Source organism: Styela clava, chromosome 3 (assembly GCF_964204865.1).
Source record: "Styela clava chromosome 3, kaStyClav1.hap1.2, whole genome shotgun sequence".
Classification (NCBI taxonomy): domain Eukaryota; kingdom Metazoa; phylum Chordata; class Ascidiacea; order Stolidobranchia; family Styelidae; genus Styela; species Styela clava.
Window position 1 is genome coordinate 17,980,860 of NC_135252.1, and position 24,848 is coordinate 18,005,707.

At 33.1% G+C, this 24,848-nt stretch overlaps 2 protein-coding genes across 2 annotated transcripts; both read left to right on the forward strand.

Moving 5' to 3' along the window:
* Positions 1-6,270: 6,270 nt before the first annotated feature.
* On the forward strand, positions 6,271-14,802 carry LOC144421112 (uncharacterized). Its single transcript, XM_078111344.1, has 13 exons — positions 6,271-6,427; positions 6,751-6,907; positions 8,307-8,399; positions 9,394-9,506; positions 11,456-11,624; positions 11,702-11,829; positions 11,985-12,275; positions 12,508-12,610; positions 13,021-13,141; positions 13,257-13,442; positions 13,787-13,994; positions 14,314-14,416; positions 14,634-14,802. The coding sequence occupies exons 1-13, from the start codon at positions 6,370-6,372 to the stop codon at positions 14,776-14,778; spliced, it is 1,875 nt and encodes a 624-aa protein (XP_077967470.1). The 5' UTR covers positions 6,271-6,369; the 3' UTR covers positions 14,779-14,802.
* A 384-nt stretch (positions 14,803-15,186) lies between these two features.
* LOC120343342 (receptor-type tyrosine-protein phosphatase alpha-like) lies at positions 15,187-23,151 on the forward strand. Its single transcript, XM_078111248.1, has 19 exons — positions 15,187-15,315; positions 15,590-15,675; positions 16,863-16,944; positions 17,272-17,333; positions 17,486-17,592; positions 17,743-17,839; positions 18,237-18,301; positions 19,270-19,404; positions 19,557-19,688; positions 19,823-19,974; positions 20,107-20,242; positions 20,414-20,517; positions 20,995-21,125; positions 21,219-21,295; positions 21,455-21,577; positions 22,033-22,167; positions 22,366-22,505; positions 22,617-22,752; positions 23,051-23,151. The coding sequence occupies exons 6-19, from the start codon at positions 17,770-17,772 to the stop codon at positions 23,129-23,131; spliced, it is 1,617 nt and encodes a 538-aa protein (XP_077967374.1). The 5' UTR covers positions 15,187-15,315; positions 15,590-15,675; positions 16,863-16,944; positions 17,272-17,333; positions 17,486-17,592; positions 17,743-17,769; the 3' UTR covers positions 23,132-23,151.
* The last annotated feature ends 1,697 nt before the right edge of the window (positions 23,152-24,848 follow it).

The following is a 24,848-nucleotide window of genomic DNA, read 5'->3' on the forward strand; positions in this document are numbered from 1 at the left end:
AATCCTATCCCATCCTTTAATATATTTGAGTAAACTCGCTGTATTTTGATCACTTTTGGGTTTACTCCAACTGCAGTCTGCGAGATCTCCTCAAAGTATTCTGCGACCTTTCAGCCTCGCAACCTTAGTACTATAGAATTGGCCGACTTATTTTTAAAATACATCTGCACTAGTATAAATATTGTTCCAAAAAGTCAATTTGTATATGTAAAAGACTTTGAAATTTCGAGTTCATACTATGTCCTTTCAAAGACATTAAAGCAAGATTGAATCTGCTCCAGAATTTGCATGTGCATTCATCATATGTCGGACCAGAAGCCTATTGATTTTGGATAAAATATGTCGTATAATTAGCGTGTAATTGATTAATTAGTGACGGGACACAAGGTGTCACTATAGAGTAAGAGCGCTGTTTTGGGGGGATCACCTAACTTTCGATCGATAAGTCTTCGGTCCCTGACCGATATTTTCGTATTTTTTTTTATTCCGAATAATTTTGTAACTTTATTATTAATAGATAACAGGAGCGACATTGTTACGAGTTATTTCGGCATTCTTACATGCTGATACATGTTCTATAGTTTATTTTATTTTTGTTATTGTTCCATTTTCTTTAATTTTTTTTCCATTATTGCGATGCCTCAAATAATATAATGACCCAACAATAGATGCTCCAACTAACGCCCCCAAGATTACAACTGTATAAAAAAGTGAAAAGTAGAAGTTTAATGTCAAAATAAAAATTTAAAAATATTTCTGAAGTCTGGTCTGGTATGCATATTAACATTAAAAAAACTAACTAACATACTAAAAAATAAATATTTAAAAAGACCCCACCAAAAATATCATAACCTCAATTGGCCTAATAGTAATTTATCGGTCACATAGTCATGCGGAAAAATATTCGCCATTGTCAATATATTGCGTCACATTTTGTGCTGTAATCTAATTACACCGAGTATGACGATGTGCGGAATAGATAAAACATTATACATTTCAAATTCACTTTTATTGGTATCTGCAACAATTTTCTCGATTGAAAGCTCATTGCTGACTTTGAACAGAATTGTATCTTTACTCGGAGTTGACGCTACAAGAAAAATCCAGCGAAATAGAATAAAGTTGAATATACAGGATGTCTCAAAAATAAGCATACACTTTCAAGTTTGCATAACAATCTATTGGTTTATTCAAATTTAATAAAAGTTTACAAAAATATTCTATAAACTACTAAGGAACAGATTATCATCTGAGTATCTCGTTGAATTTATTTATTGACAGGATATTAGATCTCAACGTGGGAACTTCAATTTTCAGACATTTTAGCCACCTTTTGATGATTCTTTTCCAACACTTTGCAATAAATCTTATGTAACTATTCCACATGTTGCTCTAATTTTTTTTTCAACTCTTCAAATTTTTTGAGGTCGTGTGGAGTAAACTTAACTTCCAAGCCCCCCCCCCCCCTCAAATGCATGGAGTTGTTCCTGTGACAATTGTGGTTCTTCTGGCATCATCACAAAAAATAACGTCCCATAATGTCTTTAGCGGAACTTGCGCACCACACAACAAGCTTCGGTGAATCACGCTCTTTCTTCTCGATACTTTAGGATTTTCTGTTACCCATATTTGAGTGTTGTGTCGGTTTACTCTTCTGGACAGATAAAAAACAGCTTCATCACTGAGCCAAATGTTGTCAAGAATGGATGGATAGTTTCTGTAGTGATGGAGCAACGTTTCACACATTTTGACCCTACGGTCATTATCGTCTTTCTAAAGTTTGTGTACAGTTTGCAAATATGTAGGGGAACGCTTCAATATCTTTGCGTAACATTCGTTGAATAGATAGTTGATCGGCTGATCTCCAGTTCGACTGCTGCACGACGTATGGATTTTCCTTGAATCAATGCATTCGCCTCTACTGAAATCTGAATGTTTTTCTCTGAGCGTCCGCTCCTTGGTCTTCCTGATCTTTGTGCATTAACTACAGATCCAGTTTCCCTAAATTTACGATGAATTGTATAAATTGTTCGTCGTGTAGGAGCCGCATTAATTCCAAATTCTCTGTTAATGAGGCGCTGAGTTTGCCTTACTGATTTATATGCTTCTTGCCAAACAGCAGTTTTACACCTCATTTCTTGGGTTAATCTCCTTGTCATTCTGTGGGTTGATAGAAATGTAACAATACCTAAACTTTACTTTTATCCATACTATGTTTTCTGAAGAAATGAACGCTCTATGATGAGTACATGGAAAGCAAATCAAAATTAAAAGTTTATACTTACTTTTGAGACACTCTGTATATTCATATGCACTGCTGACTGACTGCAAAATGAGTTGCGAAATTTTGTTCTAATGCTTATAAATGTCAAAACGAGAATATCGGGCAGAGACCGAAGACATATCGATCGAAAATTAGGGGATCCCCCAAAACAGCGCTCTTACTCCATAGTGACACCTTGTGTCTTATCACTAATTAAATAATAACTCGTTAATTATCAAAATCAATAGGCTTCTGGTCCGAGATATGATGAATGCACATGCAAAATCTGGAGCAGATTCATTCTCGCTTGCGTGAGATATCGTCTGCATTTAACGGCAGTCTCTGATCGCTATCTCGTTATTATTACCATTATGTTGTTGTTCTTATTGCTGTTGGTGTTCATTCCTTCTTTTTCCTATGAATAGATCGCCTTTGTCTTTAATTAATGCACTAATTGCTTTGAAACTCTCAGTGTTTGAAGGCCAATCTATTTAATTATTTCAAAAATTTCTGTAGGCCATATATGGAGTTCGTTTTTCGTGTTGCGTGACGTATTAAAAAAATTAGCGACTTGTGGCGGTTCTGGGTTGGTGTGGGTTAGTCACGAGGATTGCCTTACCGGTAGTCTACTGCGACAGATTGCATACCCGTACTACTTCGCTTTGACTTTTGTGTCCATATACTTGAGCATCGCTCTCTTGTTTTACAAACATTGAATACCGTCTTATTATAGCTTTCGGATTATGGATCTTATCAACAGTAGCAATTATAAAGTTTACTTCACAACACCAAAAAATGCCTCCATCAGGTTCAATGTCATAGGTCTTCAACCGTCAACATCTTATATTAATAAGGTAATTTCTAGGGCACGATATGTGGCTTTGTTAATTTCATTAGACACCAATCACTCTGCTGCGGACACCTGTTGCAATAAATTAGGTAATAACTTGAAAAATGTCAATTTGTCCCTTCAACTTGCTTCAGCAATTATGCAACAACCACAAATGCAACCACTGGAGGTCTATCTGGCACTGTTACAAAACCAAGCATGGAGATGACTTTTGACGATTCGTGCAATGTATATTGGGCAACAGTAATGAATCCGGAATATATATCCGGTGTCAAGGTTTGTATACTGTCTACTGTGAGCGTGTGAAACGTATTCGAACGTGAATACAATCACGAGACAATTCATCCAAGTTGTTTTATTTCAGTATAACTGTATCAGAATATACAATATATTGAACTCTATATTTAAGATTTGATAGAAACAAATGAGCCCGAAAGTTCTTATAGTAATATATTCTTAAGAATAAGATAACAATTTTTATCAATGAATGCTCCAAAACTTATCAATCAACATGATGTTATACACCATTAGCTGTTACTTTATCGTCGTTCAACGAGAAATCGAGAAAAGTAAAACATTACTTGATTTCAACCATGCACGTATGATTAATCTGAATAATTCAGAAGTTGAATATATTGCAATAGCTTTAAACAGAACCAGGTATGATTCAGACATAAACTTTTGCAAAAGAATATGATAATTATGTTCGAATTATGTATATATATATTCATTGTGTGGAATATGGCTTCTGTTGCCAAAACATATAATCTGATCTGCTGCTTCTTTTTTGTATGAAGATGGCGTCAGTAGGCGTACAAAACAATAACACAATAATGATAGTTTGGTATCATATTCTACATAAGTTGAAAACAAAAATTCTGGGTGGGTTTGTTTTATATACAATATGATGAAATGCATTTGACTAAATACATCGTATAAGATAATTCGAAAAATACGTATGTTGCGTTTACCAGGAAATTGTTACTTGCTGTAACTCACAGGTACGAGAACTCTGAAATACTACAATCTGCGTACATAAAAATACATTGTATACCGCCCGATTATTCATAGAGTTGATTCGAAATTTTGCGATTTTGGTAATTTGTTAAATTTGCGCCACTGAGGACTATTTTTAAGATACCGCCGTTAGCGAAATCTCAAGGTCGTCGACAAAATCCTATGCGTACAATTTACTACGATAAAGTCAAAGCATTACTACTACGAAATACTACAGCAAATACAAAATACGTAGATTATATTTAGATTTGATTCGTTTTTTGCTATTTTAGGAATTTGACACACTTGAGCTGTTCTTGCAACACTATTACTTATTATTATTTGTAATATATGGTCGTTGAAAAATACCAAATACGGCGATAAATTTCCAAATATTACAATTTATATTAGAATGATAAAAAAAAATTATTGAACATATTTTACTTACATTGATAAATCATATCTTAATCTGGGAAAGGAATCGAGTGCGACCCGGCGGTTATTTAATTAAGTATGGATAATGGAATGTATAAACTCCAGTGACTACGATATATAGTTTCCGAACGAAAGATCATTAATTTTTGCGATTTACAACGTCTAAAATAAAGTTGTTAATCTGTCGCGTTACTCCTGAGACAAAATTTATGGCGTTTGCCGTTATATTTTGTACACTGCTATTTAGATATAGTAGGACACTGCTTTTTAGTCCTAAAATTCACTTCCTTACTTTCAGTGGAAATTGGATTTGTGTATTCATTCCGTAGGTTGTATTTAGCGTTTTCTTCTCAGCTGATCGTTTAACAACGAGTTTGTCACACCTAACGACGAGGAAAAATTATTTATCAACGTCCTCGGTCATATGTCCATAAGAATACCTATGAAAAAGTAGAAATCGCGGAAATACAGTTTACCAACATAATGCCGTTCGTTGTTCATGGCCTAAATAACCACGACATGCTGAAAAAACGATCAGCGAGTATAACCAAATTTGATATTCCGATAATGCGCGATCGCCCCCTCGTCGCCTCATTGTATTTTTCGCAACCTATTTTTCTCTTTCGCCCTCCTGAAGGCGATATCGCCCACTTTGAGACACACTGTCCAAGAGGGTAAGTTAGAGGCAAGTTAGCGCTGTTAGCTTCCCCATTCAAATAATATATTTCAAGAATGTCGGAACCGTAACGATGAATTTATAAACTCTTCTCGACATCTAGAGGTATTTCCGAAATAGAGCAATATCCACGCGACCCAATTAAATTGAATTTTTTTTTTTAAACAATTGGATCAATTATAGTATGTGCCTATTCCCGGATTTAAAAAACATTTTACCGCATGAATTTCATATGCACCTGTATATTATTACCGACTCACTCAAGATAAAGAAGTTGCAATAATATCCTATACCACTCAAAACCTGAATATTCTCCATGTTTGCAAACTTTCCGGCTTAAACAATTACAAAAGTTCACAGGAATAACTTTACAGTTCTTTTATCAATTCCACGAGTTCAATAAAGGTAATCAGTTATCAGTAATTTATTTTTTCACCATGTTGAAAAATAAGAATTCTACATACACAATTTAAAAGAAATATATAAAAAAAATCGCTTTTCAGGGTGAAGGGGGACACCGAAAAACCAAAGCTGCTTATCGAGCGGCGACACCGTTGAGAAAGTCTAACAAAACGCGACAAATACAATAACGTAGTCGTGTTCTATGCTCCCTATGCTAGACCTACCTACTGCTTTTGAAGTCTACCAAACGATAATTTCTTTACATGCTTGTTCAAACATGAATGTTAAATGTCAAAAAATGATAAATGATATTATTTTATATTGACTGAAATTTCCCAATAAGTGTATATGTGCAATATGTGCAAAGTGAATATTACAACACGATGCTCCACCATTTGGCCATTCAAATATCATATATCTAACTTGTTACATTTTTCATAATAATGTTATGATTGAAGTAAATCTACGTACAATCACGCAGTAATATGTATACTTAGCAAGGAATACCCCAGTGTTGTCAAATCCGTTGCGTGGGGTTTGAAACATATACGTATAAAGAGCGATATTTAGAGTTTAGTATTATAAGTAGTCGTAGCATATACTTATATTGTAGTCAAGTTTTGCTAATGCCGATATCAGGTTCTAATGTTAATAGCAAATCTAAATTATATAGAGTGACTTCCATTTTGAAAAATTTATTACAAATATGACATATTGTTCTTATTGATGGCTGTGTGACACACTAAGATGCTTGGGTGCAATTGCTGGTTTGTTCTGTTAACATTCCTTGCAACATCTAGTGCAGGTATTGAAAATTATGAATTTTACCTTTTTTGTATTTATAGTTATAATATGTAACAATAAGTTGTCTGCATTAGGCAATGTCACATGTTACTAAGTATTCAGTAAATTAAGTTCAAATATAAATGACATGTTGTACTTTTGTATTTGTAGTTTTGCTTTAGGTAGTAACATAGCCATTTTTGCAATTTGATTCATGAAGTAATTATTTTCTGTATCATCTCACCCGTGATACCTAGCGTCTAAAGTTACCTTTATCATTCCCGAAAACTTATAAATTCCGTGATTCACAGATAATGTTTGAGATGAATGATTGTTATTTTTTAGAACTTTGGAAGACAGTAACCCGACCTTTTTATAAACTAACTTTTTACAACACTAAGCATTCCTGGTCAGGAGCAAAATCCTTGTGTGGGAGCCGATCAAGTCTTGTTCAACTTGATGTTGCCTCTGTAAAAAATGACGTTCTCAACACAATCAGAAGGTGATGATTTATTTGATGTTTACTCTTATCTTCGTTCGCTTCAACAGCGTTAGTAAAGTTTAGCAGTATTCCTACCGACCATCCTGAGGCCATTTTGTAGGGTCACTTCCAAACTTTTTCTCATCAACCATTAGGTCTTTAAACGTCACTCATGTCTTTTCAAATGCGTTCGCTATACATATAGTCCGCAAGATGTTGCTAGAGCGCGCTTTTCCAAATATCATTTTGGATATGCGACTGACCCAATGCCTCAAAATTTGTAAAGAATAAACTTAGACTTGAGTGTTGTTGTGTCTAGTAGTTTATACCAATTAAATATTATTAGTTCTATCGTTTTCTTATGGTATTTTCCAACAAAACAACACCACAATCATTATTATAGCTAAAATGTTACGGAGAAATTCACAGATGTATTTACGTAATTTACGAATTCAACACTGAACTTAACATGTTCATGACGTCACACCCTATTTATTACCCAATTATTACTGCACGAAGGCGTCATAATGCAACAAACTGTATTTTTTCAACGATAATATGCGTGAAAAGTCGTTACGAAGCTAAAACCGTTACCGAGAAATTCACAGTTGTATCTATGTAATTTACAAATTCAACACTGAACTTAACAAGTTCATGACGTCACATCCTAATTATTACTGCACGGAGGCGTCCTAATGCAACAAATGTCATTTTTTTCAACGATAATATGCGTAAAAAAGTCGTAAACAAGTCAATATGCGCCGTTACAATGAAATTCACAATTAATTTTAGGTTGCTTTTACGTTTGGTTGTTATTAATTCTTAGCAGGTTTTCAAAGCTCTGACTTTACATTTTTAAATCGGAGCTATTTATTTATATTTCGGACATTTTTTGACGATGCTAAAGCGTTTTATTGTGTATCTTTACAACAGACGTTTACAGATAAATCGTTGACGTATGAGACATTAACTCTTGTTGACCATTCAAATTAGAATCCTACATTAATGTACACATAACTAACCTCCCGCAAGATAGGGAATTTATGAATCAGGTCTCTGTGGCGATTTAGTCAAGTCTATAATACAATAAACAAGAAAGCGATGCTCAAATATATAGAAATGGAGTTGTACGGAAATACATAAAAGTAATAGCTTTGTAGCGAAAATAGAATCTTTATCTACTGGAAATTTAAAGCAATTGATCCAGCAGTACAAAAACACTAATTGCAACATGAACAACGACAAAGTAAGAACAAAACAATCCATATGTCCACCTCGTGTCTTAAAACTAAAATAATTATGTTGTGTCTATCAAAATGAATGAGTAAAATTGTTAATGCTTGAAAATGTTTAGTTGTGAGCTTAGCAGGAATGGGAATGTACTAGAGAAACTTAAATCAGAAAATTCAATATGTTGTAGTTCTGGATCCGCTTATTGGGTTGGAGCAACAGATGAAGCCAAAGAAGGCCATTGGAAATGGATGGATGGATCTTCAGCATCGATTACTCCTTGGTAAATAGTTTTTTTTATAAATTCTCACTATTACAAATTTATCGTCACGCCAATAACCGAATTGCGTAAGTCATTTTTAGCAGTTTTGAGAGAAACGTAAAAAACTTCCTAATAATATTGTTACGCCATTGAGAGTCAATAATTTGCCATGGTTCATTTTTTTAGTCGTAGCCGGATTTAAATAAATTTGTATGACGCAGGCATGTGACGTCATATTAGGGAACTGTGACTTACGCAGAAATGTGTCTATGACTTGGGGACATACGCACCATCAGTCCTAAAAACCAAACATTCAAAAAACGTATGTAATTTACAGTACCTACAATGTGTAATCCCAAAACAGCGTATCTGTTTCATAACATTATTTTTTAATATAACGCTATACGCTATATAATATTAATATAACGCGCTCTGCACACCCAACAAAAATAACTTTTCCCAAATATCAAATATAAAGAATAAAATAGCGATGCATCTCAAATAATAGACAGACAACATGAATTAGACTGGGAAAGTGGATATCCCAAGTGCCCACTTTTCTATGCTGTAGTGTAAATTCAAATTTATAAACAAGAATTTAAATTTTTAAGCTAGATTCTACGATGCAAAAGTTACTCCACCTATGTAATTTTGCCTGTTTGACGTCACAATAGTCGCAATGTGCATGTCACCTGAATCTCCATCTTATGCGTTTCGAAATCCTTGAGATAAAATCGGAGTTTACTGACAGATGAGCATCATAACATAAATAACTTTTGTATAAAAAAACTCAAAACTCAGAGTGACTTACGCAGTTACGTTATCAGCTTGACGATATTGTGCAAGATTTTATTTGTAGATAAAATATTTTCAAGTAATGGCGGTCGGTCATAGGTAGAAAGCACATACTTGTAACGGGAATTTACGCAGGAATAATAATTTTTTCGAAAATTCCATTCAAAATTTATTATAAAAAATACTTCAATTTGTTATTGCACGTTTTGATACTTTGTAGGAATCCAGGAGAGCCAAGTGGGGGAAGAAGTGAAAATTATCTCGTCATTGACAAGAAAGGACATTTTTATGATTTTGGATCAAACCACCAAACAGGAGTTATATGCATGGAAGGTCAGCAAACCAATAGTATATATAAATGTTTGTATCGCTATATAAAAATTATCACGATATATATATATATAAGTTTTAACAACCATTTTCGTTTCACTCTTTTTTAATTAGCAAATAAACAGGAATTTCTTCAATAACTTCATTGGATTATTTATTCCATCAAGAATTTGTGTGTTTTCTAATGGTCAATTGGCTTTCACAATCTTATAAGAGCAATACTTGAATGAAACTCTTTAAATATTGATGTTTCTATGAAATTGTTGCCAAATGAAAGTCCACAACTTATGAATAGTTTATAATTACTATTATGTTGCCTGGCATTTCCATTGCTTTCATTGCATGGATGGCGGCATTAGTAAGAATGTAGTTTGATTTTATATCAAAGCTTGATATAAAGAATGTCAGGGGTAAATTTAATTTACATATCTTTGTAGAATATATTGCTTATAATAATAATTGTGATTGAATAATTACATGATATTTTATATATTATATTATCATCTACGCCCATAAATTTTTAATAAATCAAAATAATTAATGGAAGCAAAAGGTTCGGCTCATTTTTGCGTGAATTCGTTTTGACACAGTGGTTATCGAGGTATATAATAAACTCACGCGTTTAAAAAAAAATAATGAGTCTAAACCAGTGCTCCTCAACCTTTTTTGGAATGGTACACCTTTTTAACCTTTTCTAAAAATCTGGTGCACCCCCCTCATTCTACATTTTCAATACGTAAAACACTCAATGTTTAGAAGTTATATATGTTTATGTCAACGCAATAGTTCGATATCTAGTTAATATGAACGTTGTTCCTGGATTCTATCAGCCAGCTGTGCAAAGCGAGGTAACAACCTTGTTTCCAGTGCTCATCTCATTATAGTATCTACAGTCTACGCCCCTTGACTAAGTTTTATTGATCAAATTTCATTGAGTGCAAAAAAGTCTTGTTTGGAAAGGTATGCTTCAAGCATTCGGACGAGAATGGTAACGGCATTTTGCGCAAGATTGGGATACCCTGGAAATTCTAGTAGTGCGGCCCTAAATTCGTCCTAGTTTTTATATTTTTTGAACTCTGCCTTTTGCATCAGATCTGGTCGTAATCAAAGATGTTCAACAGTTAGGTGGGCAATAGCAACCACTTCAATTGTGAATGGCTGAACGACCCATATTTATTAGACCACCAATATTCTAATATTCTACAGCCTGATAATAGGCTCCGAAGTTTAGCCGTAGCAAGATGCTCATGTAGCCTACAATTGATCTCATCTTGGTTTGCATGTTTGGGTTTCCATCTTCCCATTTAAAAGGATTAATGAGATAGTCCAGACATTCAAAATAGGAAACATTACAACTTGCTACATTATTTTGCCGCAACTTTAATTCGTTTTAAAACACGGAATTGTGCTATCCAGCTTCAAAAATGTCAAGTTCTTCACCTTGCATCGATAAATTTAGCTGATTTTCATAGCTTAGTTATTCGAGACATGAGGCTCTCAACATATGCACCGTTAACAAGATATCACATTGCTATAAAAAGGTATTATGACGTTAAATTATGACAAGCAGATAACAGAAAATTGCAGACATAAATTAGCCATAAGTTCACAATACATGTATAGGTCAGATATTGCATAGGCTACCATTGCCTATTTTTAGCGTATTTAATCAGAATATCGTGTGTTAGTATGTACCCTACAACATTCGGTACGGTACACCGCAGGTACACCCTATCGATTTGGTATTCATAGTTTTGGGTACACCCTGGAGTGTCTGAACTTTATTTTGTCCAAACGTTTTTTGTTTTTTTTTAAACCAAAACATGAGCAAAACAATAAACGTTTGGACAAAATAATGAGCCCAAGCTCTATACAACGTGTTGTGTTTTTTATAAACCAAAACCTGAACCAACAACTAATCTTGCTTACATTTTTATATTGTTTTGATTTAGTGATTCCCTTTACAATTTCTTCGGAAATATACAGACTGACCGCAATTGGAAGTCCTCACCCTAAAGTTATTTATGAAACAGCTCGAACAGCATGCGCAAAAATCCAATCTCGAAATTTGAAATTGACATCGGCCACAAAACCTCTTATTAAGGGCCATTTAAATTCTGAGTAAGTAAATATCGAAAATGAATATTGGGCTAAATGAAACAAAACAAAATTTAATTTTGTAAATTTATTATTTTTAGTCAATTCAGACCTGATGATAAACTCTGGTTAGAACACACAAGTTCTACTTGCTATTCATTTTCATTGAGTGATTACACATCAAGAACCACACATTGTACTGACAAGCATTACTACATTTGCGAACAAGGTAAAATAGGACAAAAATATTGAAACTTCAATCAAGATTTATTGCAAATGAAATTCGTTACATTAAATTAGCAGTTTACTCCATCTTGTAGCTTTTCACGGAGTCTTGTTTAAATATTTGAAATATATAAATGTATCATCTATATAAATTTTCAGCTGGAGCGCATGATATGCAGTTATCACAAACTAACTTCATTGTAACTTCATATACTGGCAAAAAAGAAATAACGTGCATGGCATCTGGGTTTCCACCACCGACTGTTAAATGGATGAGAGGAAAAACTGCAATTAAATCAACATCAATAAATCACCTAGCTAAAGTTGGACAAAAATTAGTTTTGGATCTAAAACAATTGACAATTGCAGACGAAGGACAATACAAATGTTTCGCATCAAATACAGTTGGACAAATTCTTTATTCGGTTTCAGGTATCCTTAATATACAAGGTGAGATTAGCAATGAAGTTTCACATAAAATGCATACATATATAAATACAATTTTATAACAAAAAATAAATTGGCTTCATTGAGCAGGATTAATAACTTCAAAATTGATTATTGCTTGACTATTTTTTCACAACGTAATATTTAATGTTGATATGTGTCAAAGAATATACAATCATATATATAACAGTTCTGGTAAATATATATATACATACAAGTTTGAATATATTTTCAGTTCCAAGTCAACCATCAATCATCAACATTACATCGTCACCTTGTAATTCCAATTTATTGATCACTTGGAAACCACATGTCTGTGGACTTGGAATAAAACACAGGTATTTAACTACATATGGATAATCACTTGCATTCCGGTGTTAATATCTTGCCACAAATTACGGCCCAGTGGAATTACCCAGAACTTACAATAAAAGAATGATAAAAATGAATCTGACTGAAGCTGATGATGCTTTACTTAACGTGGCATACTATATACAAAGTTTGCGGTTAAACTAACTTAGCATACTATAAATAATTACTAAAACGATAAACACTACAAACATATTACTAGAAAAAGAAGGACTTATTACTTACTAATAATTAAAATACTAAATTCAAATAATCGGTTTGCTTTAAAATTCCATACCATTAATTTGGTATCCTAGTGTTCACTAGGTTTAGTTTTTTTCCCATTAATTTTCTTCCTCATTCTTATTTCAAAAACAATTTGAATATACATATGTCATAGATTTCGGATTGTGGATACTCTTAACAGCAGCAATTATAGAATTTCATTTACAACGCCGAATAATGTCTCTATCACATCCAATGTGACAGATCTTCAACCGTCAACATCCTATATTATTAAGGTAATTTCCATGGAGGAATATATAAATTATAAAATTTCAATGAGCACAAATCTCTCTTGTGCAAACGCCTGTGGCCAAAAATAAAGTAAAAATTTGAAAAAATATTCTATTTTAGATTGAGCCATGCTTAACAACCCCGCCAACTTGCTTCAGCCATTATGCAACAACCACACATGCAACCACTGGAGGTCTCCTAGGTCCTGTTTTAAAACCAAGTCTGAAAATGAATTACGACGGTTCTTGCAATGTATCTTGGTCAACAGTAACAATAATGAATCCGAAATATATATACGATTACAAAGTTTGTATTCTTTTTACTGTTTAATTCGGCTTGTGGCTCATTATATGACAGGACGTATAGTTTAATATTGGAATACTAATGCTTGAATGAGTTAGCGTATATGACAAGACGATTTTTCTCACTTCCTGTTCAAACGTGGATACTATCATGTGACATAAACATATTGGTTGTTTCAGTCGATTTAGAATTTCATGTGGTTCAAGTTGGTTTAATTTAGTTTAATTGCTACAGCTCTTCGAAATTAAACTCCATCTTGAAAACTATATATTGACGCTAAAAATAGTTAATAAGATATCGCAAATTGTAAAAATATTTATACCCTAAAACTATTCATTCCATTTCAGCTCGTCATCAGCTCAGCAAAAGCCATAGTGTCCTCGTACTATAAAGATGATTTCAAAATGATTGAAATGCTGCTACCATCTCATATAACCTCATATGTTCTTCCAAAAAATTTCAATAGAAAATACAATGTCTCTATTCGAGCTAAAACTTGTGCAGGGTTTGGAGCAGAGTCAAAGGCTGTTGAAGAATGTGCTACCGATACCAATGGTAATTCAGAATTTATTTTTAGTTTTTATTCTAATTCGTTTTAGACTCCAATTATCAACAGTATACATTCTGAAGTCATGTGTTTACGAAATAATCGCTTTAAATGTATTTATTCAAACAAATATCTTTATTGCATTTCCGCTAAGATTTACCTTGCAATTGCGGGTCAGATTCGATTTTATAAAATTGTAGAATTTGTTGTAAAAACACGACAATCAAGTAGCCCAGAAAATTACAGCATTTATTTGAACGCATAACGGATATGCTCATTTTCTTAGGAAGAATAAATGAAATTTTTACATTTGTTTGTAATTTACAGCACCATCCAACATTCAGACACCAACAACCATAGATAAAATAAGTAAATCTGGAATATTGGGATTCTCAATTAACATTCCAGATGAAACAAATGGTCCTATAAGGTGATTTTATACTCGATGTTTCTCGGCAAGGTAAAAGTTGTTAAGAATTAAAATAACAGTTATGAGATCTGGGTAAACCCAATCCATGCTTTTTCATCCATCAGACTCAAACAAGTTTGCAGGGAATAGTAAGACTATTTTTCCATTGTAAAGATAGTGACAACTATCCATAAATGGTACTGATTTTTTTATAACCGATGTTATTATACACTAACAGTTGTTACTTTATCATCGTACAACTCAACGAAACAAGCAACACTTTGCCTGATTTCAACACTGTACGTATGAATAAACTGAATAATTCAGAAATTGAAGATGAATATATTGCAATAGCTTTAAACAGAACCAGGTATGATACTTGAACGTTTTCAACATGATGTCATATTATCTGAGAATTACGTATAATTATTGTGTGGGATTTCTTCTGTTGCCAAAACATACGTTCTTCCTGATTTGCTGCTTCTAATTTGTGTTAATTAGGTGTATGTAGGCGTAACATAACATTTACACATATATAATAACAGTTTGATATTATATCCTGAAAAACTCTAATTACAATCCATCTAGTGGGTTTGTTATATATACAATGTAATCAAATTTATTTGAATAGATAAACTTGTACATATTGACATTTATTAAAACCCAGACTAATAATTTTTTAGTAACAGAATCATGTATACATACATATACAATATGATATTTCCTTGCCAAAACAATGTGTGTTACATATTTTCCTTTTGAAGCATTGGGCATAACCGTCCGAAAATAAGTCTGATTCTTGGAGATCAAGTAAAAACAAGGTGTGACATCAGCGGAAATAACGACAGTGGTAATGGGAATAATTCAAAAAATACGTATGCTGCATATAACAAGAGATTGTCATCCGCTGAAACTTACAGGTACGATAATAAAGTTTTCGTTCCTCGAATATTACACTTCATTGCTTCTTTATAGGAGTCCAAAAACGCCATGTCCCACCCGACCTACTTGCAATGCACGATTATAGTTTTATTTATTGTATAAAGGGAATAAATAGATATGACTTTTGGGTAACGGATATAAATCTGCATATCACCTGCAGATAAAAAAGCCTTGATACTATTTTTTAAGTCAAAAATAAACAATATATATGTAATTTTTGACCTAACTACATGCCACCGTTTTATTTTGCAGAATATTTCTCGTGACTTCTACACCAACTAAAGAAGGAATTTCATTCGGTGTTAGTGACGCACTCGTGGTCGGGAAACAGCTTGCAGGTGATTGAAAAAAGAAACAAAATATAACTTTCGATTACTTTGTCAGAATGAATAAAAAAATAAACACTGAATGAATGAAAAAATAAACAAACTTTAACATCCGATTTCTATCAGAAAGTGAACATTTTTACACGAAAAAGAATTTCACGATAATGTATACAGTTCGCAAACACCGCAAAAAAAAGTTGCGCATGAGCTATAATATATTGAACGAGAATATCAGTCAGAGACCGAAGACTAGCGATCGAAAGTTAGGGGATCCCCCAAAACAGCGCTCTTACTCCATAGTGACACCTTGTGTCCCACTACTAATAAATTAATAACTCGCTAATTATACGACCTAATTCATCCAAAATCAATAGGCTTCTGGTACGACATATGATAAATGCACATGCAAAATCTGGAGCAGATTTAATCTTGCTTTCGTGAGATATCGCGTGCATCTAACAGACAGACAAAGAGACAAACAAACAGACAGACAAATACCTATCAACATACTTACCTAAAATCGATAAGTAATTAGGGTGGTCGAAACTGCGGCCCGCCAACACATTCCGTGCGGCCCGAAAACAATTTTGGCGTACACTACTAAACCATTGGCAAATTGTATTTATTAGCAAGAACAATTTTGATTTTTTTTAAACTTTTCCAACTGGTAGTAGTCCTTTTTCTGACCCCGATGTCGGGATTAAAGTTTGTAAAAATCACGGAATTTTATTGTTGTATCTCTAAAAAGGTCAAGACGGTGGCTATGTGGGAATGAAGTTCCGTGATCGATAAAAGGAGAATGAATTGTCTTGCGCATACACGACCTTTTCGTTTGAAGAGACGTTTTGTGCCTTTATTTCAGTCAAAACACAATATTTAAGCGTTGGCCACGTGATAGCAGTGACGAACCGCAGAGCCGTCTTGGCGCCGACATTACAAAACCAAACACGAGAAAAGATACCGAAAATACCACGATATGTCTTGGGAAGCAATTTGAAAATAACTGAAGGCTTATATAGTTCTCTTGGAAACTGATTAGAACGATAAACTCTGATTCCTAAATATATTTAAGTGAGATTTTCTCCGACTGCGCCCCGCGAGACCTCCCTCAAAGGTTTTTGCGTCCATTCAACCTCGCAACACTGGACCACCCTTTATTAAATAGTTCTACTAATCTATATAATAATATATTGTTGCAGATGAGTGGAAAACTTTTTTTATTATTGGATTGGCCGTGGTAGTTTGCATATTGCTAGCTGTTGTAATCTTTTTCACAGTCAGGTATTTAGCTTTTTACTACGATCAATAGGTTGGAATAATTAATTTTAAGACAAAAAAAATTGTTGAATAAGATTAGAACAATAATCCTTAACTGCTACCATTCGAATACTTCTTTAATTTTTTTGTAAACGTGGAGGTTGATTAAATTACCGAATTAAAAACATCATTGCGTAAATCATGGCGTATAATTTGATACGCAGCAGAAAACAGAAGTATGGCTGAAGTAAACTGGGTTATTCGATTCGAATGCAAATTGTGATCGACAAACTAAGTACCTTTTTTTCCTCCTTCTCATGTGTAACCAAAAGAATTTTTTACCTGCAATAGACAAAGAACAAAATCTAACAAGATAATCGATCAAATAGTTCAATATCGAAACAATGCACAAGGTAATGACAATCACGTTTCTGAATTTTTGATTATCAAAAGTTTCATTTATTCGAAGCGTATTAATATGCAGTAAATGAATATGATAAAACGTACAGATAACTTGTAATTAGAATAATTACTGCATTATTAAACGAGTATTTTTGTTACGCAGTTGAAGAAGAAGAAATACCAAGCACAAATGTTCCACTGAGTAATTTTGAAGATTATTACAGGAATCTATTTCATAATGAGAAAGCATTATTTCGCGAACAGTTCAAGGTAATCTGAATAAAAGTTGAGAAAATTGATTTTATTTATACAAAGTATGTTTGAATAATCATTTTAGCATGTGGTAAATACAAAAAGATTATAGCGTAATCCTGAATTTTGGATTGGTATCGTTTTTATTTGGAAATAACTTATTTTCAGAGAATAAAAATTGAATCAAAAGCAAATATGAAAAGTACAACGTTCGCATCTACTCCTGAATTGAAGAGGAAAAATAGATATAAAAACATATTACCATGTTAGTGCAAATTATTTCTTTTGAGTAAAGCATTTATGAGATGATCAAATTTTATGTGATATCATTATTTTATTTAAAAGTATACGATGTATTTATACTATTTGCACTCCGAACATAGCTCTTGGCCACAGGTTGGTAACTCTTTCCGTTCGGCATTATATACCCGATTCAACAAATAGTGACTGAGGTGGCTGACATATTGGTTAAACTTGAGATTTTAATCAGCGATATTAGTTAAGTCCAACACGTCAGCCACTCGGCTACCGCGCCCATGCAGTATTTAAAGTTTGAATATATGTTTAAATTTTGAACATTCATTTTTTCACAAAGGACTTAAAATAACACTGCGAGGACCAAAGAAAATATAAATATCCAAAGTTTGTTGTCTTTCTTATAGATGACGAAACTCGTGTTTGGATCAAAGCTAATGACACCGGATACATCAATGCATGCTACGTTAATGTAAGTGGTGTTTTAAAAACAACTATGATTTAAAATGGATAATTCACACCCTTGAATTCATATATATGGAAAATATATATTGAACTAGTCTTGTGATTGCTTTAGCATCATGATTTCGACCCTAGATTTTATGTGTGGCATACGTACCGTTTTAGGCGGGACAGTCCCACTTTTTAACATACTGACCTGCATCCCGACCGGTCAGCCAAAAGTCCCACTTTGGCGTTCAGCCAGCCAGCATAATACACAAACATTACCAATTAGCATGTTCTCGTTACTGTTGCTGCTGCGTAGCGTACCCGTAGCCTACCTATATTGAAGGGGAATTTTCAGTGATTCGTTAGCAGATAATTGGTGCAATATGTTACCTGTGAGGTTTGAACGTCAAGAGATTGTTGCTCAGTAGAACGTGAAAACCGTTATCAGATGTAAAATCAATACTAATACTCTGACATTTACAAAAAAGTAACACTGAACAACGTCTTTTTGAGAAATGTGTTATACACAGAAAAGTATTATTGGGTGAATAAGTAAATTCTTAATGCTTGAAAACGGAAGGATATTTTATTATTCTTTCTTACCTTTGCTGTACATAAAAAAATCAAAATTCGAATTATTTTGTATGGTAAATGTCAATTCCTTTCTGTTTTTCGAACTGAAACTGATATTTAGGCAGAAAACATGCGCATGAACACTCGATGACAATATGTTCAATGAAGACAGCCGGGATGGCTTCAAATGTAGGCCAATGTATTAAAATTGGAAAATGTAAATTTAAAAATCATGTAGATAAGGGGTCTTGGACATTGGAAGCGACTCGCTTTGAAGTCACAAATATATGGTTACCATATAATTTTGTATATATATATAACAATATATTATGTATAATACAATAATTTACTTCAAAAGTACTTTCCTTTTTTATTTACTTTACGTTCTTTAACCTTCCATATTGTCGACACTAACAGGGTTATGCTAAATCACGTAAATACATCGCAACTCAAGGTCCTTTGCCAACAACTGTTGATGATTTTTGGTTGATGGTCGTTGAGCAGGAATGTAAAGTCATTGTTATGCTGGCAAAATGTTTTGAAGCAGGAAAAGTAAGAAAAATCGTTAGCAATATAGAAATATTTGTATATAAAGACTGCAAATGACGTATACATAGTGAACAAATTAACTGCTAGAATATATATATATATATATATATTGTTTAATTTTTTTAATTAAGAATATTTTCATTCTGTATTTGTAGAAAAAATGTCAAAAGTACTGGCCAGATTATGGAATTACTTCTACTTTCGGAGTAGTTAAAGTTTTCAACTCAGAAGAAGTGAAATATTCCGGCTTTGTACGGAGAATATTTCAAGTAGAAACAAATGATGGGGTTTGTATGATATTGTTTTATAAGCAGCAGGCAAAAAGTTTATTAAGTCCTTCTGGTTAATAAAATTCTAATTTTCATTCAAATATGTTACGTGGCAATGAATTTGACAATGGGTTCAAACAATTCTCTTTCAGAATATAGCAATGGAAGTATTGCAATACCAATATGTTAACTGGCCCGACCATGACATACCATTCACAACATCGAATCTTGTTAGAATGCATAAAGTTGTGATTCAATGTTTAGAAGAATTTGCGGATGATACGCCAATGATTGTGCATTGCAGGTAACTGATGTATTTTCTTTTGCGAAATTAAAAAGTATTTCAGATATTTAACTCAGTATAATGACGATGATTGAAAGATAACACAAACTAGATTATATTCATAAAATTTGAATGAAATAATCTTCAATTTAGTGCTGGTGCTGGAAGGACGGGGACATTTATAGGATACGACTATTTGCTCGAAGAAGGAAGAGATACAGGAAATGTTGATGTATTACAATGCGTATTGAAGATGAGATCTCAACGTGTCGATATGATACAAAATAGCGTCAGTGCTTTATTTTATCTTTTTTGATCATCGATTTTTGAGAGTTCTGGTAACATAGAAATTAATAAAAATAGCAGCTTGCAACTTTCGACTGTCAGTTAGTTTGAGTAGAAGATATTGCTGTCAATGGAAAGAGATTTTTTAAAACTTAAACAATCGTTGCATCCTCAGGATCAATACATACTTCTACACAAGTTGATTCTGGAAAACTACCTGTTTAAGAATACTGATTATAATGCACAGGATATCTGGCACAAATTTCAAGAAATAACAGGGTAAGATTAACCACAAAGAGCGAGCGAGCTAGTATTGCATTTGAAACAAGGGAGCAGTGTTCACATGTATGGACACGAATTAGTACGGTTGTGCAATCTGTTATGGTAGATCACCGTAGTCCCGTAGACTTCATCTGACAACCAGATAGCGGCACAAGATGCGCAATTTTTAATTTCGATGACGTCATCGCACATAAAAATGAATCCTATACTATACAGCCAACGGAACGTTTTGAAATAAATAAAGTAATAGTTTTCGAGCAAAAAACACAATCTTCATCTATTGGAAAAGGTCCATTATTTAATTAGGACAGAGATTTTTCCATAGCAACAAGAATACAAAATGACAAAACGATCCATCGGTCCACGTCGTGTTCAAAACAAAGTAAGACTAGTATTTCTAATAATAAAATATATTTGCTGTTATTTGACTAAAGGGTTAGGGAAGGAAAGTGTAATTTTTCATATTCAATTTAGCCATGAAAAACGAAGAGAGTTTCGTGATGAATTTGAGAAATTGTCAATATTAGAACCTTTGAAATGTTCTAAACTGATTGGAAGACGTTATGAAAATAGAAGATACAATATATCAGACGATGTGATTCCTTGTAAGTTGAACTATATAATATAATATTTCACATTATTGCGTATTTGTATATATTTATATTCCCACTTTGTTTTTTTTTTTCTGATCGTATCAGACGATCATAATGCAGTTGTTTTGATAATGTGCAACAATGAAGCAAGTGTGCCATATGTAAATGCATCGTGGATAGAGGTAAGACAAATAAGTAACTGCTGTTGAAATATTTTTGAACATCACAGATTTTTATTAGCATTGATTTTGGTATGTCATGTAGCCTACGTGTTTAAAATAATTATCAAATGTTAACTTTTACCAAAGGTCATATCTTGATATAATGCATATTTATCACAGACTTACGATGAAAGCACAAGTATGATTGCAGCACAAGCACCGATGAACGAAGGAATTCCATTCTTTTGGAGATCTGTACTGGATAACAGAGTTAATACTATTATCATGCTAGCTTGTGTTGAGGTAAGTTTCCATAAATGCCAAATTTTTATTTAGCCAACTTGGTTTGGTTGAAATTAGTATAGGTTGTTTTCAAATCGACTATCCAGTAGAACAGTAAAAAGTATACCGCTCCAGTAATTATATCCCGATTTATGGGCTTTCAGTCAGTTAATACCCGGATTCCGTTAAACAAAAAGCAAATTCATGAAAACTAGTGGTATTTGAAGCAAACTGTATTGAAGAGTATATTAGCAAGATTGTTGCTCATCGTTATCGTAGTACTAAAACCTAAAACCTGAGATAATTTTTACTCATCACAATCTTTGCGATAATATTTTACCATAGTTATACACCATATTCACATAGTCAAGCATGCGAATTCAAATATTTATGAAGTGAAAACTGCAATTCTGCAAAACTACACTCGCACATGCAATTTTCTAATCCCAAAGATGATGTACTAATTTCCTACACAGGAGGGCATTCAGTATTGGCCACACGATGTTCGCGCTACGTTGAGCATGGAAAACGTTTCTGTTACCTTGATGGAAGAAAATATAAATGGATCAATATCTCGTAGAAATTTTAAAGTCTTCAGAGGAAGCCAACAGGTTAAACTACATAGAAATTATATATTATGTTTTTATACTAGAAAACGATACTGATAACTATTTATGATGAAAATCAATATTCGATATTATAAAGCTTACAAATATATGCTTCATGGCTTTCATTTTCAAAATCTTTGTCAAAGTATGAAGGACAGTGCAAATATGCGAATATCTAAGTGTGACAAGTTTTAAATTTAGACTCATGTTACTCAAATACAATATTCTGGCTGGAGCAATGAACAATGCCCAGAAGATGGAAGCATGGTTTTGAATATCATAGGGGAGATGCAGAGAAATGCAAGAAGTGTGCGGGGATCTGCTTGTCTTATCCACTGCACGTACGTAATATAGTATAAATTTACATACGTGTCAACTATATAGTGATGAAGAATTTCAAAAATTATTGAACATTTATTTTAATATATATATATTTATTTATATTAATATAGCGACGGAGCTGGACGCGCTGGAGCATTTTGCGCAATCGCGAATTTGATAGATAGATTGAAACACGAGAATAAAGTTGATGTTTTCCGAGCAGTAAAGGATTTGCGTGATTGCAGACAAGGAATGGTTCAGACTTTGGTAAATTCCTCTACATGATATTTCTAGTTGAATTTCATGACAAATTTATATGAAATTCTTATTACAAAACTGTTTTGGAACATTTACAGTAGTCGTTAAATGCAGAAACGCAAATATACAATCACATTTCGGTATTAATTCATTCTTTAAGCAACTAGGTTCCAGTTTTCTACGGCTTGTTTTTGTTCACTTCTATATACACGCCTATAAGCCTGATATTTCTCTTATCTGTGTATTTAGTTACTTTTACGTATTGTTGTCACGAAAACTTAAATAACGAAATATATTATGATTGCAGGAACAATACAAATTTTGTCACACTGCAATCTGCAACTACATGAAATCGTTTGAGATTTATTCCAACTTCGAAAACAAATGACTGAACAATATATATATGTATATTTAGCTGTATAATTCTTCTACTATTCAACATACTCTTGTATCTTATTTCATTATGATACTTCAGAATCGTGAGGGCAAAAGCCGGGAAATATTTGAAATGAAGAATAAATAATTAAAATTTAACCCTAAATCATTATATCAAATAAAGTTTGCGGTCCGCCTATACTATTACCAATTTCTGCGTTGTGCGCTTCTTACTTAGCGTTTACGGCTGCATTAATATAACACCCAATCAAACGCACTTTGCAAGTCTGAATCTATACTGTTGTCTTACGTGAAACGAGTATGTATTATACCGCTGATTTTGACGATCAAATTTGGATCTGGTGATATTTATCCAAATTTACAAAACGCCATTCCGTAAATATTTCCTTATTGGCTAGCAGTCAGGTTGCGTTAGTAGAAACGTGGATCTATGAAGCATTATTTTCTGATTGGGACTTTTATTCTCAATACTAAAAGTTCCCGTTTTTGTCTGTTTCATATATCCAATCACTACGTTTTTTCCTCAAGATATAGCTTTTACCATAAAGTAGATGATTATTGATATTCAATTTGATTCGATTTAGCAGGCTTTGGGTACTTTCTGAAACTAATTTGCCGAAACTCAATGAAAAACGCCACTGTTCAAACTTAATGAAACAACGGTTTGAGATATCACTGGTAAAAGTATATCCAATATATATAAGTATATCAAACCACAATGTTTTTCTTTAATATATAGCTTTCACTATATTTATATCTGTGTGTGTGCATATTAAAAATCATTCGCCAATCGTCATTACAGTCAATAATGTCAAATGTGTTTGTATGTCCTTTATTTAAGCATTGATTATTGAAAAACAAAGATATCATCAAGATCTTCAAATTAGTTCGATTGGATGCCAGGCTTTCGAGTATTTTTGAAACTTATTTGCCGATACTTATTGAAATAACGCACCTGTTCAAACTTAATCAAGCAACGGTTTAATTTAAACGGTTTGAGATATCACTGGTAAAAAGACATTCACTTCGAGTTTTTCTTGAGTTAATTAATGAATCTTAATCACTGATTTAGGTTTATTGAGTTTTTACTGATGGGTTCGGCAACGTGTCATACATATACAACCTATTTACTCCATCTGCATATATCTGTAGCGAATTCATATTAATGGTTACTGTGGATGTCAATAATTTTAGCCACTTAGTGCTGATGGCGCATACGATTTTCGCAAAACGACGTCGTAACATGATTCATTTCTCATGTGATTTGCGGTGACAGACTTTTTATGCAATCATTTTATGACATGTAATATGGGTTTCGCATTATTTTTCGTATTTTATTATGGTATTTATCACGTGTATTTGTATTAAGATTTAAGAGTAGATCTATTTAATTATCTGCTACTTGTAATATTTCAATTCGATTGTTCATCTCTACAATATATGTGTATTTAAAACATAAATATTGCGTGTTTGATAACCTCTGATGGTTGGGGTATTCCGCTAATTTTACTATTGGAACCGAAAAGTCGATTCGAAATGCCCAGTCCTATTCATTGCAATATTAGAAATGACTTAGCAAAGGCTCTTCAAATATTGGACTACTTGATCTTTCCGCGGAACTATACTTGTTACTTTAGCATAATTCCAAGCGAAATACCGAATAATAGGCTATTTCTTGACTTTTCTTATCCAATTGTAAACTATATGTG